This window comes from Muscardinus avellanarius (genome assembly GCF_963383645.1).
Source record: "Muscardinus avellanarius genome assembly, chromosome: 8".
Lineage (NCBI taxonomy): Eukaryota > Metazoa > Chordata > Mammalia > Rodentia > Gliridae > Muscardinus > Muscardinus avellanarius.
The window spans coordinates 33863993-33882542 of record NC_137794.1 but is presented as its reverse complement, the minus strand read 5'-3'; the positions used below and the strand labels follow the sequence as shown (position 1 = coordinate 33882542).

General features: G+C 42.4%; 1 protein-coding gene across 1 annotated transcript in view; it reads left to right on the top strand.

The window, feature by feature from the left end:
• Window positions 1-370: 370 nt before the first annotated feature.
• The window catches only part of SH3BGRL2 (SH3 domain binding glutamate rich protein like 2), a gene marked incomplete at both ends in the record, with an annotated part of 55995 nt that continues 37815 nt past the window's right edge, over window positions 371-18550 (top strand). The window contains one exon of the mRNA XM_080700014.1: window positions 371-415. Within this exon, the coding sequence (XP_080556140.1) occupies window positions 371-415 (45 nt within the window). The remainder of the gene's footprint in view (window positions 416-18550) is intronic.

Here is an 18550-nt window from a genome sequence, read left to right as displayed (position 1 = left end):
GGGAGGCGTTTCTGGGCGGGGTGCTCAGAACCAGTAAACCACTCGAGGAAGCCAGCTCGGACTTTGAGCCCAGCCGCTGCTCCACGAACCGCAGGGATCCTGCCGCCCGCACTCCCAGCTCCTCCCGGCCCGAGGTGCCCGGGCCACACGAGCCCAGGGGCGTCGCGCAGCGGGAGGGGCCGGAGCCGGAGCCGGAGCCGGGACTACAACTCCCAGCGCGCCCCGCGGCCGCCTCCTGCCTCCTCCCGCCTTCCCCTCCCTCCTCTCCCTCCTCCCGGGCGGCGCTCGGCTTTTATCCGCGGACCGCGCGGGAGGGAGCCAGACCCCCGCGCCTTCCCCGACGGCGGCGGCCGCCGGCCGGATTCTCAGGATGGTCGTCCGCGTGTTCGTCGCCTCCTCGTCGGGCTTCGTGGCGGTGAGCGCGGCGGGGGGCGGGATGCTGCGGGCGCCGCAGGTGACCCAGCGCATCCATCCTCGGCGGGCGGCCGGGCGGGGCGGGAGCAGCGCGGGAGCCCCCGGCGCCGGGGTCTGGGGAGGGGTGGCTCAGCCCTCGGGGCCCCCTCACCCCTGGTTCTCGGCTCGGGACCTTCAGTGGGCTGGTGTGGCGTGCGGCGCTCTTTTGGGCGACTTTGATTTGCTAACCTGGCTCCTGAATGAAACAAGTTTAAATGGAACTAGCTCTTTACCCTCGCTTACCTACCAGCTGGCGACCGAGTACATTTCTTTAGTTTTGTACCTTAGCAAAGAGAATGGTAAGCCAGGTTTGTCCTGTTGTGCCTGTTTGTTTGCTTTAATTGTTACTTAAAAAAAAAACTGGGGTGCAATAAATATTTTTGCATTTTCATTAAGTGTGTGTATGTGTTTTCTTCTCTTGTAATGATGTGGCAAATTACCTCTTGTGAATCTATAAATTGTGGTCTCTAATTATAGAAGTTCTGTTGGATGAATTATGTATTTTTTGGAAGTTTTTATTTATTTATTTATTTATTTATTTATTTATTTATTTATTTTTGCGGGTCTGGGGATAGAACCCAGAGACATTTGACCTCCAAGCTACACCCCCTGCCCTATTTTTTTTTTTCTTTATTTTGAAACAGGGTCTCACTAAGTTGCAGAGGGCCTCACTGAGTAGCTGAGGGTGTCTGCGAAACGTGATCCTCTGGTCTCAGCCTCCCAATACTGGGATTACAAGCGTGCACCACCACGCCGGCTGAAGTTTTTTTTTTTTTTTTTTTTTTTTTTTTTTTTTTTAAGGAATAAAAAGTTAATTAGCCGGACATGTCAAACTTTAACGACAAATTCGGTTGTATACTTGACAGCCAAGACATGGAACACTGCCGTTTTCCAGGACTACGGATACTTGGTTTCTTTAGCTGAGAGTTAAACTGTAGTAGAGTCGAAAGACCCCTTTGAGAGATACATAATCAGATATATCAAAAAGTGCAGTATTGATTGTTTAAAGTTTGATCTGTTCAGTAGGCCAACCAGATTGTCCCAAAATGTGTTTCTTCAGTGGGGTGGGGGTGGAGGACGGAATAAAGTATTGCTTGAATATCCTTAGAAGCCACCGAAACGTCTTATTTAAAAATAAACCCCCAACCCCCATTTTGCTAGGAACACTATGTGGGACACTCCAACTTATCTTTAAGTGCAGGCATGTTCTGGTTCTCGGACTCCTGACAGTTTCTGGTATTTCTAATTCTTGGTGGTTGCTTAGTCATACCTGCCTCTTAGAGATTTCCCCATGGAAGCTGCAGTACTTGTGTTGGGAAACCTGTACTCCTCACTAACAACGCTGTAAAGCTTTGGGTTTCTCCACAAACTTGCTTCAGTAATTATTCCAATATCATTTTCTTGACAGTGGTTGGGATGCTTTATAGGATTAAGCATAGGCTACCTTGAGCAAGTCAAAGTGGAGGTAATTACTCGGCTTGTCAGTAGGTAGTATGTCCCTACATTTCTGGAACCTTGCATCCCTGTGTCATCAGTTCCATTAACAAATGCCCATTATCTTCCTGCTATGTGCCTTTTTATTTTTATTTTTATTTTTGGTGGTACTGGGGATTGAACTCAAGGACTCTCAACCTCTGAGTTACTCCCCCAGTCCAATTTTGTTTTTTATTTTGAAACAGGGTCTCGCTAAGTTGCTGGGACTGGACTCGAGCCTGCCATCCTCCTGTCTCAGCCTCCCAAGTACTGAGATTACCAGCATGAGCCCCCATACCCAGCTTAAATTTTAAATTTCATGTTACATGTTTTGCATATGGAACGAATATGAAGAAACCCAAGTTTATTACATACTAAGTAATGTAAGTTTGGATTATGTGTTCCATCTCTGCCCAAGTTTCTGTTTTGTAAAATGAAGGATTTTGATGAATAACTCAGAATTGCACTCTAGCTTTAAAACACTTTGTCCTTTGAGTAAGTGTGGATAATCCTTATAATAGCTTCTTTTATATGAACAATATACCTATTAGCCTCAAAATGAATTTATTCTTTTTCTAGGGCGTTTTGCTATGATGTCTCAGGCCCCTCACTGTACTGCCTCATAGTGTGTTTTCTGATGTGGTTTCATCTGAGCTGGAAGTTTCCACACACTTACAGCCCATAAGCACTAATTATCCATTTTAATGGTCTGCTGTTTGACGACCCAGTCTTTTCAAGTCTTTTCAAGTCATAGACAGGCCTCATTCATTAAGTCTTTCCAAATGTAAAATTATCTCCTATATTTCTTCCACTGGTATTTTTGGTTATATAGTGTAAAAATAATGATTTCTTAGAAATTATAAAGATGTTTAGATCAGACGTTGGACTGGGGAAGCTAATGAAGCTTATAGCATTAAGCTATATTAAGCTTTCGGGGGAAAGCTGTGTTTTCATTTCAGCAGCAATGGGTTGACTGTTGGTAGCGTTTTATTCAGTACCCAGTATGACCCACAAGTGCATGGGAGAACATATATTTTGATTTCCAAGTCAGTTGGTTTTAGATGAAGTTTATTAGATCACAAGGAAGGACTAGAATTTGACTTAGCTAAGCCCCAGGGTTTTCCGAAAAGATGCTCTGCTGTAATTACCTATTTAGAGAAAATCTTCATATTTTGTTCTGATTCCCCTCATCCCTGAAGCTTCAGCAGCTAGAATAGCTAACATAAAGGGTTGAGTGCCCTTTCATCCCCCCAGCTCCAGGCAAAGTCTGCTTTAATAAGAAATAAAAGTGATGCCATGTTATTACGCCATACATACCTGAAAGTCAGATTTCTATATAACTGATAATATTGCTGCCACTCATGTTATAGGGGGGATCATTTTATTTCCATTATAAAAAAATTGTATTCCTATGCCATTTTAAAATGTATTCCTTTGCCATTTTAAATTTTAATTCTGAATGTATACTCAAAAGGGGAGGCCTGGGTAATTCTGTCCAGGAAATATATTAATATGACTTTTAATTTAAAAATAATAAAATCAGTCAATTATCTCGTTCACTTATTAATTCAACACCATTTTTCAGGCTTCTGAAGCTTGCCCAGCTCTGTCCCTGGTCATATGGGGAACCAGAGGAGAAAAAGGGTGTGGTCTATGTCCTTAAGGAATTCACACACGGTGGAGAGATAAGATAGGAAAGGTAAAACCAGCAGTAATAAAGCACAGCCCAAGGACACATGTCTTTCAGGAACATTCTTGCCAGAGGTAGGAATAATATAGGCAGCAGAGGAATGCATTGCAGGATGGTAGATATGGAGGAAATATTCGAGAAACAGTGAAGTGTGCTGCTCCTGGGAGCCTTCTGCAGATGGCAAGGAGAGGAGCTGAGTTAGATTTGGAGCCTGGGAGAGAGGTCCTGATCCCATCTTGCTCTGGCTGGAAAGGGAGGAGCTTAGGATACAATGAGCTGGCTGCAGAGGTCCCCGTGGACTTTCTTTAGAGGATGAGGTGGACTCTCGAGTTCCTAAAGAAGCCCAGCATAACAAATTCCACAGTGCCCTGCAACTCAGAGATGTCTAAAGTGTCAGCTGCTTGTCTGCTCCTGGAACCTTCTGTCCCCAAGGAACAGACTTTCTGACAGGGAGGAACCCTGGTTTGTTCTGTGATTTCAGAAGAATTCTTATCTTCCTGCTTGCCTTGACTAACATTTCTCAAAAAGCAACTACAGTCTTTTACCTTTCAAGTTGCTGGGCTCAGAATTGGAGGGAAACCTAAAGAGACTTTCTTGTGAAGTCCAGCCACCTAATTTTATAGAAACAGAGATTTGAGCTTAGAAAGTAAGTGGCTTGCCCTGCCATTATTTATGCTGGTCAGTGTAGAGCTGAGATGTAATTGGAAGCCAGATTCCTTTTTTTGGTTTTGTTTTGTTTTTATTTTTTCGTGCTAAGGTTAGAATCCAGGAACATTCTACTTCCGAGCTATATCCGCTAGCCTTATTTTATTTTTTTTTATTTTTGGAACCAAGGTCTTGCTAAGTTGCTAAAAGTCCTGCTAAATTGTAGGGGTTGGTTTCGAACCGGTAATCCTCCTGTCTCAGCCTTCCAAGTACTGGGATTATAGATGTATGCCACCTGTAATCCTAACAGGTTCCTGATTCTTGAATGCATTCATTCATGGGCTCACTTATCCATGCTTTTGTTCGTATGTTGATTGGTTCATATGTTTATCAAATATTTGTGGAGAACTAAGTACCAGGAGGGTTAGGTGATGGTAGGTTCTAGGTATCAGGATGGAAAAAAAGCGTGACTCTTCCCAAATCGGTGCTGGTCTCCCTTAAACTCAGAGGCTTGACATGCAAACCATTTAATCCAGGAGATTGAACAACTGATGCTGGCTTGAGGCATGTCCATGGAGCAGGGTGAAATGAGCTGGACAGCAGTCTATGCCTGGATGTCAGAGAGCCACCATCACTGGGATCAAACAGACAAAGAAATTGGAAGCAAAGTTGGAAAATGTGAATCTTTGTTCAGGGCTATGACATTGCTTTCAAGTAAGGGAAAACACACAAACTATGCTCCAGAACTGTCTTGTTCTTTGCAACTGTAATATGTGTACCTATTCTTTGCATGATTGGGTATTATTTTATTATTTTATTTATTTTTGGCAGTACTGGGGATGGAACCCAGGGGCATTCTTCCTCTGAGCTACACCCCCGGCCCTATTTTTTTATTCTTTATTTTGAAGCAGGGTCTCACTAAGTTGCGGAGGACCTCACTAAGTAGCTGAGGCTGGCCTTGAACCTGGATCCTCCTGTCTCAGTCTCCCAAATGTTAGGATTACAAGCATGTGCCACCATGCCTGGCTATGTTTGGGTATTATTTTAAACATGCACTTACCACTCAAGATGTTGCACCCCTGTAGAGTATATTCAAGAAGCCTTAGAAGTTCCAAAGCAGTTAAAGTCAGGATGTGATCATGTAAAAAGTATTATTTTCTAAATTATCCTAATACCACAAAGAAATATTCAGAGTATTCATAGATTCTTTAAGGTTTTAACTCACTAGATTGTCTCTGTCACATGACAAGGTATTTGATCCATTTTACAGATGAAGAGAGTGATGTGAACGGACATGATTGAAATTATACTCAGTAGATGGTCTGCATTAAACCCGCCAGCACCTGCCTCCAAAGCTTTTCGAGCAGAAGTTCTCTTCTGTATCAGGGATGTGTAACATTCTGCAGTGTGGAAGATAGTTCCACACAGAACTGCCCCACCCAAAGTGCCTACAGTATCCCTGACCAGAAATGGGGGCATTGGGAGGGCCATGGTGAGTGAGGCCAGCTTGAGATTTGATCTTACAAGAAGACATCAGGAGAGGCAAGGATAGGTTCTGGGCCCAAGGACAAGGACATAGTTGTAATGGGAGGCCAGGCTGAGAAGGCATGTGTATTCATTTTCTAGGGCCATAATCAGCAAAGTACCAGAAACTGTGGTGCTTAAACAACAGAACTCTGCCTCAGCATTCTCAAAGATGGAAGTCCAAAATCGTGGACTTGGCAAGGTTGCTTCTTTCTGGGAACTGCTAGGGAGAATCTGTTCCATGCTAATCTCCGAGCTACTGAGATTTGCTGACAACCATTGGCATTCCCTGGCTTGGACATGGATCATTCTGATATCTGCCTATATGTTTACTGGCATTCTCCCTGTGTGCATATCTGTGCCTGTCTCTTTATCCACATTTCCCCCTCTCATGAGGATAGAGCCTATCTTAATGACCACTTATTGATTATCTGCAAAGATCCTGTTTCCAAATAAGGTCACATTCACAGATATGGGGTAGGAGGTTAGTATTTCACTATCTTTTGGGGGGATGTAATTAAACCCATAGCAGCATGCAACATCAGGGCTGAAAAAAAAAAAAAAGGCTGATGAAAGCTGGCGTGGTGGCGCATGCTTGTAATCCCAGCATTTGGGAGGCAGAGACCAGAGGATTATGGTTCACGGACAGCCTCAGCTACTTAGTGAGGCCCTCTGCAACTCAGTAAGACCCTGTTTCAAAAATAAAGAATAATAAAAAATATGGCTGGGGATGTGTCTCTTAGAGGTAGAATGCCCCTGGGTTTCATCCCCAGGACTGAGAAAAAAAATACTGATGGAATTTTCCCCCTCTAACTGGAAAGACTGGACAGTTTTCTTGATTTTTAAAGCTAGCAACTAGATGTTAAATTATGTGTAATTGTAATCTATGTATACAGTCATTTGCTAGAAAGATTTGGAAAAGAAAAACCTGACCTCCATTTTTCTAGTATATTTTAATATTTCTAAAATTGGATAATTTTTCATTCTCTAATAGCATTTAACCTTGTAAATATAACCAAAAGCATGGATTTCTTTATAACAAGGATTTTTTTTATCCATTTGAGTTGGACATTTTAAACATTTCAATTCATTTGGGGACAGTAAATTTTGACAAATATTTATAATAGAAAGTACAGGGTGGTTTCCACACTGTAGACAGTAATGTAAGACTACATAAATCTTGTTTTTTTTTCTTTCAAGTAAAAAAAATTAAAAACAGAAAAGGATAACAACTATAATGAAAAAGAAAACTGTTTATGAGGAAGTAGTATGAACTACCAACTAATAACTGTTTCTTCTTTTTTTTTTTTTTTTTGCTGTATTGGGGATGGAACCCAGGGGCATTGCACCTCTGAGCTACACCCCTAGCCCTATTTTTTAGTCTTTCTTATTTTTGAAACAGGATCTCACTGAATTGAGAAGGGCCATGCTAAGTAGCTGAGGCTCTCCGGCTATCTGCAAACTGTGATCCCCTGGTCTCAGCCTCCCAAATGCTGTCTTTTTCTGGCTTTTTCTATGTTTGATTTATAAAAAGCTCTGAAATGAATTATATTTTAGGCAAGTTAGAAATGGATGATAAAATCTAGATTTATAGTAAGGTTTTTAAGATAAAAATTGGCATGATTTACTGATCATTATATAGATAAAATTTTAAAGTACTTTATTTTTGAAATGTAGATTTTAAAAAACAAGATTAAGAACCTGGGCTTCTAGTATTTCCTAGTACTTGGGAGTAACCTAGTGAGACTGGGTTTCAAAAACCAAAAAATAAGCCAGGCGTGGTGGCAATCCCAGCATTTGGAAGGCTGAGACAGGAGGATTGCGGCTGGCTGACAGCCTCAGCTACTTAGTGAGGTCCTCTGCGACCTAGTAAGACCCTGTTTCAAAATAAAGGATAAAAAAATAGGACTTGGGGGGGTGTAGCTCTGAGGTAGAATGCCCCTGAGTTCTAACTCCAGTACCGCAAACAAACAAAGAAAAACCTAAAATAAATAAAAAAAAAAATAAAAGAACTTGGAGTATAGCTTGGCGGTAGATTGCCTTTGGGTTCAATTCCTAGTTCCTCAAGAAATCATTCACTTGCTAAATGCAAGCTTTTTAAAAAGTGAGTTTGCAAACTAAACTGAGGAGATCCCGTGCAGGCTTCAGCAGGAACGGCTTTAACAGGTATTATTGTGGCTGCAGAGTTAGCAACATAAATTGTCCTGATTTAAACCATAATCTGTATTTATTATCTTTCTGGGGTTAATTCTATGTTATACAGCTTATCCATTGCACAAACACAGGACCTTATTTTTCCAAATTAGAAACTTAGTGGGACTTTGCTCTTCTCTGGTGCTACAGCTGGCTGTGTTTGTCCTCCAGAGGTTGAAGGGTTGAAGCCTGGTTTCTAGTGCCGCGTTGTTAGGAGTTGGTGGAACCTTCGTGAGGAGGGGCATGCGGGGTTAGCTCTTTGTGGGTTCTGCCCTCAGAAAGGATAGCTTTTGTGGGACCTGATTAGTCCCTGAGGGAGGAGTTGCTGTACAGGAGCAGGCATGACCCTCCCTGCTCTGGGACTTCCTGTCTCACCCTGTCATCTTGCCCCTGTGCTTCTTTCTATCCTGAAGCCCTCTGTCATGACGCGGCACAGCCAGGGGTCGCTCACTGGAAGCTGAATTGAGGGGACTGCCTGGTATTGAAACTTCATCCTCAAACCTGTGAGCTAAATAACCCTAATGACCCTTTTTTCTTTATATATTACCCAGCCTCCAATATTTTGTTACAGCATTGAAAGTAGAATAATCAATCTGTGAAATGGCAATTAATATTTGAGGGAATTTTTTTACTTTCTGACCACGTGCAGTCATTTTTTGGGGGTCCCCTTTCTGATTGCTGCTTAAAAACAGTGTCCTTGAGCCTTTCTGTTTAGTGTTGTTTTAGACAATAACCATCCTGTACCATTTGTCTGTTTTTTTTTTTTTTTTCTTTTGGGGGGGTGGTAGTGATGGGGTAGCTGTAAGAGGTGGGGATAGGAGGGGAGGAGTTGAGGTTGGAATCGTGAACCAGCCAGCAACTGAGTAGTGCAGCTTCCTTTTGGTCTCCTCTTAATAGGCTTATCTGAGTTTATCTGCCAGCACTGGCTAATTACTCAGGAACTGGACTATGGTACTCTGAAGGGTTAGTATTGTTATCTCTTGTATATTTGATTGTTTTTTCCCTCAGACACTAAAAGAGAAATCAACCTAGGAAAAGCACTTAATTGAATGTTTCCTTTCTGGACTCATGAAAGCTTTGTAGTAGTCCAGAAAGTTGGACTTGTGTGCCAGCATTCAGCCCCATGGAGCCCCACCTGCCTTTTGTAAACCCGGGTACTTTTAGGCTTGTGCAGCTCCTGGGAGACTTGTTTACAATTCCCTTGGTCTCCTCTGTTTCCCTTTGTTACCACTGAGCTGGTCTGGCTGTTTGGGGCAGGTTCAGTATCTGGCAGAACCCAAGGAAGGAGGATTTCCTGGAACTGACCCCTGGAAATGGGGTGGGGCGAGGTGTGCTTCGGGTGTGTCTGCTTTGTTGTGGACCTTTGTGGGCCCTCTGCCAGCATTGCTTTGAGCTCTGAAGCAGAAGTGGAATGTTGGCTGTGACTGAGGATAGGGGGTTCTAACTATTTCAGGATGTGCTTTCCAGTTCCCACTGGGTGATGGCAGTCAGGAAACTTATTTTTTATTTTTATTTTTTATTTTTTATTTTTTGTCATCTTGGATCTAGTGGCTTTGGGAGTAGAGGGCTGAGACCAAGAGATCCAATTAGGGAACTTGCTTGACAGGTCAGTTCAGTGGTATTTGGTAAACCTAATGTATAAGTCAGCAGCTGTTGATGCATACCAGTCTAATAGCAACAACAAAGGAAAACAAAAAAGCCCAAAGCAAACAGCCAGCAGAGCTTTTGATTTTGATAGTTTGCCTTCTGTGGGTTGCACAAGGAGTGGGAGTGTGGTCTTCCTCATTCATGACATTCCCATGTGGATTGGAGTTCACTGGCTCTCCACTTAAGTTCCTTGATACAGGTTCTTCTAATAGTAGCTGGCTACTTCCCTAAGCCTGAACCCCACAATTGATAGGAGTTTGGGTTTTGCTTTCCATTTATGATATGCTATTTACTAGCTAAAAACTGGTTTGGAGTTGAGTATATACTAATACTGGAGAAGGTTTATATTCACTCCCATGCGCCCACTCGTGTCCATCTATAGGCTGTCTGTTCTTGGATGGTGGCATATGTCGTGATTAAGGCAGGTGTTCATTTGAAATCTCAATTGCCACTGATGACGGACATGACCATACACAAGTGACCTGAGATACTTCATTTTGTAAAAGTGGAATAGGAATTGTACCTTCTGTATAGGATTGCTATGAGACTCGAATGAATGAATGATTGTGTGTAGGCATTCAGCAGAGTGCCAGGTGCATAGTAAGTATCAGTGTATGTTACCTATTATAATTATTTTCAGCAGTAGTAACAATAATAGCAGTAATAAAAAATCATGATCTTGAATAGTTTAAGAGCTTTAACTATCCATAAAATTATGTAGAGTACAAAGCATTTATTAAGCTCAGAATGCATTCTGATATAATTTTAGGAGAGTTTTTAGTAAATTTAAGTGTAAAGGGTTTTCTACTTAAACTTGAATTAATAAGAACATTATAATTTGAGCATGTAAGTCCCCAAATGTACTGCTTAGAATTCTGTTTTAATCTTTGATTTTATAGATACAAAGCATGTTGTACCTGAGCCATGCAGACTATATATATTCACTGCCTACAACATGGTTACGACTATTCAAATGGCCACTATCCTTTGCTTTGTGTGGTACCTGGACGTACAGTCCTGGCTTGATTTAAGGTTTCCCAATCTTGGCAAATAGATTTTGTCCAAAATGTCAGTCTGACTGATGGACAGTGGCTGGCTGGAGAGCTGAGAGGGGTTTTGGAGCCGTGTCTGTGACCAGCAGGACAGCAGTGTGATTGATTGTCGGTGTCTGCTCTGGCACCAGGGTGGGGGAGGATCAGAATTGGATCATGCTGTCCCTGTCTTAGACTGTGACTTCTAAGTTCATATAACTGAATGAAGAACATTTTGAGTCCCTGAGTACCAGGAAGAGGAATATGAGATACTAAGTTGGATTGATGAATAATATCCCCTGTAAACATTCTCTCTTTGTCTCATACTCCAAATTGGGGGTGTCAAAGAAGGGCCAGAATGCTTGTGGAACAAAGGCTGGATGTCATTTTCAGATCTGGATATGGTGGGGTAGTTGATGGTTAAAAAAAAAAAAAAGGTAAAGGGGCTTGCTGGAAAAACGTGGAGAGAGGAGAAGGAGAAAGACACCTGGAACAGGTGGACTCACTATGCTGAGCCTTGGAGCATTGAAAGGGCAGGTAAACTTTTTTTTTTTTTTTTTTTTTACCTGTGCCTAGCTATGTTGTAAGGTTTTTCCTAATGGAAAAAATATTATTTAATCCTTACATTTGCCCTGTACACTAATGATTTATTATACACATTTTTATTGAGGAGATTAATGAGGCACAGAGTAAGTAAGTATCATACCTAGCTTCATTCAGCTCAGTGGTGGACACTGGATTCTAACCCTTGTCTTCTAATTTTGTGTCCTGTGCTTTTTCCATTACCCCACGCTGCCCACCGTAAATCCATGGGTGGAGACGAGTGAGAGCCTTGAAGCATAACCTTGCAGCTGCTAGAATAACAGCGTATGAGCTCAAGCTGATGGATGGGGATGGGGCAGGGTCCCCAAGGACCAGTTCCAGGGTCTTACGTAGTTGACGAGCAAGTAATTGTAGTCAGTGTCCCTCAGGCAGGTGAGAGCAATGGCTTTGCTTTTAAAGAGACTGGTAAAAACGGGAAGAAATGTGGTGTGAAGTGAAAAGTCATATTTCATCATCATAATAATGACTATCATTCACACCATGTGCAGGAAGTACTAGGGGGTGATGGGGTGTGTCTATATAGCGCCTAAGGAGATTCGGCCTGAGCGGCCTACGGCCTAAGGCAAAACTTTAAGTAAAGTGATTCAGCAAAAAAGGGGCAAAGATGGCGCCTGGAGGAAGCTAGGAAGGCATGGTTTCCCCATTCATTATGGGTGGGGAGACTGAGCGGTTTTTCCCTTTCTACCTTTAAAGGAGCTTTCCGCACACATGAATGGCTCATGTACTGGCCTGGGATTGGCTGTAAACTACGTGCTAGTGATCTTTATCCTGGATAGGCTAGGCTATTTCTCATGGGAATTCCCCTCGTGGTTTGGTGCTATATAATATGAGTGCTTGGAGAGAAATGAATGAGATCTTGCTTGACTTGACTCCCGGCTCGTGGGTTTGTGTTTGAGTAGTCGGTACTCATCATCTCTCCAAGCCCCGTCAGCTGTCGGGCTGGATTCCCGACAGGGGGCTTTGTGCTTGTTATTTAATTTCCTGAAAGTACCTACATATAATGGCCATTTGTACCAAATACTTGCCTTGTCATAGAACACAGAAGGTCCAGAGCCCAGATCAGTGCCATCCACTTCCTATCAGCCATGCCCCATAGAAAGAAACAGCTTAAAGGGGATTGAGAATGTCAGTGCTCTGAAGGGAACTGTTGAATGTTTTGTTGGTGTTCTGAAATTAAATGTATAATTTGCCTAAACTGTGGTTCTTCTGCTGTGTGTGGTAAACTTGAGTAGGACTGACTGGATGTGTTAAATTGGAGCGAGTGGGATGGGATGGGAGAAACATCGGCTGGGATGGCTGAAATCCAGAGGTGAGGTTGAGAGAAGATATATTTAACGTGTTTGTACCTTTGAGACAGCGTAATCGACTAGAACAAAGAGCTTTGGTGGAGATCTGTGCCCTCATCCTTTACACCTGGGACCCTAGTGGGACCGTGAGAAGCACTGATCTCCATGGCTGGTCATTCCCTGTTGTCTTCTCTGCGAAATAAGTGTTCTTTTTTATTAGGTGTGTGTGTGTGGGGGGGGTGGTGGTACTGGAGATTGAACCAGGGGCATTTTATTTACTTTTTTTAAATTTTGAAACAGTATCTCACACAGTCATTGTATGATGACCTTGAACCTATGATCTTCCTGCCTCAGCCTCCCAAGTACTGGGATTACAGGCATGCATCACCACACCCTTCTGAAACGTGTATGTTTTTGGCTAGAAGGAGTTTATATCAACATATTGCAGCCTACTGTGGGAGTTCAGTGTAAGAGAGAGAGAGTAGAAAGTTGGAGGCTAGAGGTTAGGCTTTTGGTATTGGAGGGCCTGGCAGAGACTAGACTGCCTCCGAGCATAAGGGGGAAGGTGCCATCAACACCCATGGGAAGGTAGGAGGCCCACCAGAGTGGTCAGCAAAGATGCTGTTCATACACTTCATCTGTTTAGTTTAATAGTTGCAAAATTCTGTGCTTTGTTTATCATCAGACAACCTTCTAAGATCAGCTAGCTTCTTTCCATGTAATTTACCCTCAGAACTTGGGAAATAAGAAGTTTGTGTGATACAAGTGAGGCATAGTGTGGAAAGAATGTTGACTTAAGGAGCAGAACTACCTGGGTTTATGTTATGACTCTGATGCCCTAGTGAGCGCCGAGGCTCAGCAAGTCACACTTCTGATCTCCTGATTGCTTTTTGTAGAGGTGTTGAAGCCTGATGAAATGACAGCCATTGTTATTATTATTATCGTTATTATTATTATTGCTTTTTAAACTTAATATGGTAATCACTCTCTGGTCTTTTGTGATTTTTCAACTTTAAATGAGCTATTAAGATTTAATTAAGGAAAAAATGTTCTGATAATCAGACAGTTGGTCTTGTGTAGTTACATAAAACATAGCCTTAGGAAAACCCCAGAATGACATTATTTATTAAGGCTAGTATAAACTAGAAGTCACAGTCTGGTTGTCAAGTCTGAAAACCTCTCTGCATTCACACAATATTTGGAAATTTGGGGACAAATATACTGGGAGGTATCTGTCTGGCACACAAACATGGTCTGGCTTCCCCACAGAGGCGTGTGCAGATCTCGGTCCTGATGCTTGCTCCATCACAGATACTGGCTTGGCTCCAGCCAAGCTGAGTAGGGCTGCTTCCTTGATTGGGGCTGTACCCTTGGGTTCTACCCAGCCCCTTGACATTCCCAGCTTTTCCAACTCTGAGCCACTTGTTACTGCACTAAGGCTTTTTCTTTTAAAATTTTTTTGTGGTACTGGGGATTGCACCCAGGGTGTTCTACCTCTGAACTACACCCCAGCCCATTTTTATTTTATTTTATTTTTTGTGGTACTGAGGGTGGAACCCAGGGGCTTTTCTACCTCCGGGCTATACTCCCAGACCTATTTTATACTTTATTTGAAAACAGAGTCTCACTAAGTAGCTGAGGCTGGTTTCGAACCTGTACAATCCTCCTATCTCACCTCCCAAGTGCTGGGATTACAAGCCTGTGCCACCACGCCCGGCTGTCTTTTATTTTGAAACAGGGTCTCACTAGATTGCTGAGAGTTTCACTACTTGTTGAGGTTGTCCTCAAATCTGTGATCTTCCTGCCTCAGCCTCTGAAGGAGTAGGATTGCAGGCGTGTGCCACTGCCCAGCGTGGTTGTGCTTTTTCTTAAAACAGAAAGTGTTTTTGGTGTGGTGTCTATTAAAAGTTAGAAAACACAGGATTATACTGAGAGGGTTATATATGTTGCATGAAAACTTGGAGTCAGGGAGAGAGTTTTTGTGAAAGGAAGGAAATAATAGCTCTGAATGGTTATTAGGTGTTTGTTGGCTTTATTTCTTTATGTTAACTGCCTGACTCTGAATAATCTGCTCTCGGTGAGGCGCTTACTGTAATGGCGGTAGGATGACTGCTTGTTGTTTGCTCTGTGCTCGGTACTAGTTTAGTGCCAGCCTCCCAGCCACTGTAATTTTAGACTTGCTGCCCCAAGGCTATTGTGGTGCTGGGGATTGAACCTCTAAGCTACACCTCCAGCTCAATTTTTATCTATTTGGAAACAGGGTCTCATTAGGTTGCTGAGAGTATAACTACTTTCTGAGGCTGTCCTCAAATACGCGATCCTCCTGCCTCAGCCCCTGGAATGCTGGGACTGCAGGCGTGTGCAACTCTAGGGCAGAACTGCCTTGAAAACCTTAAAAGTGAAGTTTTGATTATACTCTAAGCCAGGAGTTATCTCCTCAGAGGCACTATCTACATTTAGGGCTAGAAAACTCGTGGTCGTGGGGGGCTGTCCTGTGCTTTATAGCCAGAGAGCAGCACTCCTGCTCCCTACCTACCCACCGGGTTACCCATGTCCCCAGACATGCTCAGCTGCCCTTGGGGGTGAAATTGCCTTGGCGGAGACCCTTGCTTAATCCATGGGAACAGAGAGAAAATGCTCACAATATGAGAGGACTCAGATTGCTTTAAAACTGGAAGGGCTGAAGAGATCATTTATCTTCCCCTTCTGACTAGACGTATGCGAGCTGTTAATTAAATGCCTAGCTCAAGCCTGCCCTGCTTTCAAACTCCTGAGCCGCTGTCCTCATCCTTCTAGAGAAGTGTCCCGCAGGTGAGAGTACTGTGTTGGAGACTCGATGTCTAGTCTGCTGATCCCACAGAGCCAACGTGGAGTCTACTTCAGACAAGAGACAACTCGGAGCTTTAGGTTTTTCATCCTGGTATTATTTTTTTAATAGAGATATAATTCATATGCCATAAAATGCACCTATTAAAATTGCATATTTCAGTCATTTTTAGTGTGTTGTTTAACTAATTCACCGTGTTTTAGTGTGCTTTATAACTAATTCAGTGTTTATAACTAACTCAAAAACATTTCATCACCCCCAAAAGATAGCTCATGTCCATCAGCAGTCACTTCACCTGGCAACCACTAATCTGCTTTCTGCCTCCAAATTGCCTTTTCTGGGTATGTCACATAGAGTAGTATGAGATCGTGTCGTATGAGATTCTTTGTGTCTGGCTTCTTCCACTTACATAATGGTTTCAAGGCTTATTCATGTTGTAGAATGTTTCAGCATTTCATTCTTTTTATGGATAGTATTCTATTATATAAATATAGCACATTTTATGTATCAGTTGAATATTTGTGTTCTCCCCCCCCCCTATTTTTGCCTATTAGGAATAATGCTGCTATGGACATTTGTACAAAAATTTTTGTATGAACATGTGTTTTAGTCAGCTGCTTTGCCATTGAGACCACAATACCTGACAAGTACAACTTAGAGGAAAAGAAAGGAGGGCAGTTCATGATCAGCCAGCTCCTGTCAGGAATGGCTCTGTGGCTCGGTGGCAGAGGAGGAGGAGGCACCCTCAGCTCGGGGAGGTGGGGAGCAGAAACAGTGGGGGGGGGGAGAGGAGAAGAGAAGGGAGGAGAGGAAAGGGAGAAAAAGAATGAGCAGGGATTTATGTCCCCAGGGATCCACCCTCTCCTGCCCCACCTCTGAACCTGGCTGTATTGCCAACACATGAGATTTTGGGAGATATTTAAATCCAAACTGTAAAAATATATTTTCGCTTTTTCTTATCTAGTAGTAGAATTGGTGGCTCATATACTAAGTCTACGTGTTTTGCTTTTGAGGAACTGCCAAAACATTTTCCATGGTGGCTATTCCTACGAATACATTATCAATGTTTGAGGATTCCAGTTTTTCTGCATCCTTGTCAACACGTGTTCTTGACTATCTTTTTGAGTATAGCTGTGATAGTGGGCACATAGTGGGATTTCATTATGATTTTGATTTGTATTTATGCAATGACTAATAATGTAAGTGTTTTTTAAGACTAGTTTTGAGTGTTTGTGTGTGTGTGTGTGTGTGTGTGTGTGTGTGTGTGTGTGAGTGAAACAGGGTCTCACTAAGTTGCTGAGGCTGGCTTCGAACCTGCGTGATCCTCCAGTCTCAGCCTCCCAAGGACTGGGATTACAAGCATGCACCACCATGCCCAGCTTGATTATTATTTTTTAAAGATCACTTGTACCTCTAAATTTTATTTTCTTTCCATTCCATACACAAATCAATATGAATAACACAGAATTAAATGTTTAGAGATGTACGATTTTAGAAATTGAGTTACCAGTTCCTATATTCTAAAGAGTGATCTGTAGAACTTCTATAATTCTATAGTAGAACTTCTATTCAGCATTCATTCATGTTCAGGATATCAAATGAGTATTTGTGTCAGGATACCACATGAGTACTTGGCATAATCTTTCCCATGAAAAAATTCAAAATCTGACTGGGAGAAAAAAATGCAAAGGTAGTAGAGGACAAGACAAGGTCCTGTGGAATGTAATCCTAAAATTACCTGTCCTCTAGGCAAGTCATAAAGGCAGTATATTAGTTTGGATGAGAGAAGAGGAAGTCATATCCAGAGCTAGACAGAAAAATAACATCTCTTGAGTTGAGAAAGATGGTCACTTTTTTTTGTACTGGGGATGGAACCCTTTTTTTTGTACTGGGGATGGAAAGATGGTTGTACTGGGGATGGAACCCTTTTACCTCCGGGCTATACTCCCAGACCTATTTTTATATTTTTTATTTGGAAACATGGTCTCTTAAGCCAGCGAAGCTGGCTTCAAACCTGCGCGATCCTCCTGTCTCCGCCTCCCAAGCGTGGGGATTACAAGCATGCTCCACCATGCCTGGCAAGATGTCACTTTTAAGATTCTAAAATATTTCACTTAAATAAAAAGCTCCAGTGGAAACTAAGACTTTTTTCCCCCCCAAACATTTATATGAACTTGTGAACTGGAGCAGATGTTACTGTCTGTGTTCTTTTTGTCAAAGAAATGAATTTGGTTTGTATAGCCATGCCACCCTTTGTTTTAGACTGGAGACTACTTTTGTCATTTGGATGTATTTTTGTAGTTTGAGAACAAGACATATGGTGTTCTCAGGTCAGTTTCACACTAATGTTTTAATTGTGAGCTTGGTTCTAAGAAATAACAGAGATGAGATGATTAATAATTCACCTTTTGGATTCTTATTCCATTAAAAAACAAAACATGATTCTGTTGACAAGACTAAGTCTCTGTGTAAGATTCAGACACTCCTAGGAAAACCTTGGCCCCTCAGAGCTTATAGCGTCAGGGCCTGATTGCCTTGGTGTTTGGGCCCTCTGCAGCCTGCTCCTGGCCACATCCACAGGATCTCCTCTCACTTTTCTTGTGGCTGCTGTATAAGCACAGCAGTCTCCCAGCACACCCTCCCCTTTCCCGTGCCTTTTCTCATACTATTTTCTTTGCCTTGTCTATGATCACCCCACATCATGACTAGCTTTATTCTTTCCTGTCTTAAAATGCCATGAAGTGTTCCCCATCTCTTCTTATTTGCCCTCTGAACTGGAAGGGCTATTTTCCACACCCTCCCAGGGCACAGCCTGCAGGGCTGCTTTTCTAGCACCCTTGGTACCTTCCACTCTGGGTTCTTTTGAGTTTAAATTCTTGGAAGTCAGGCACCATTCCGTTTATCTTTATGTTCTTCTAAGTTTTCTATTAGAGAGCTTGGCACGTAGTGTTTTATTGAATGGTTGCAAGAGAAGTATTGTTTCTGTACCTTCTATATCACAGATAAGAAGCAAATCAAAAGTGTGTGCCCATGCCCAAAGGAACAGGAATGGAGTTCACAAATAGAAGTCATCTTTGGCAACATAAAGGCTATGAAGAGTATATGACTCTGGTTCTTAAATAAGTGGCATGAAAAATTATAAAGATACCTTTGTCATGTTTTTACTTTTATTTAGATA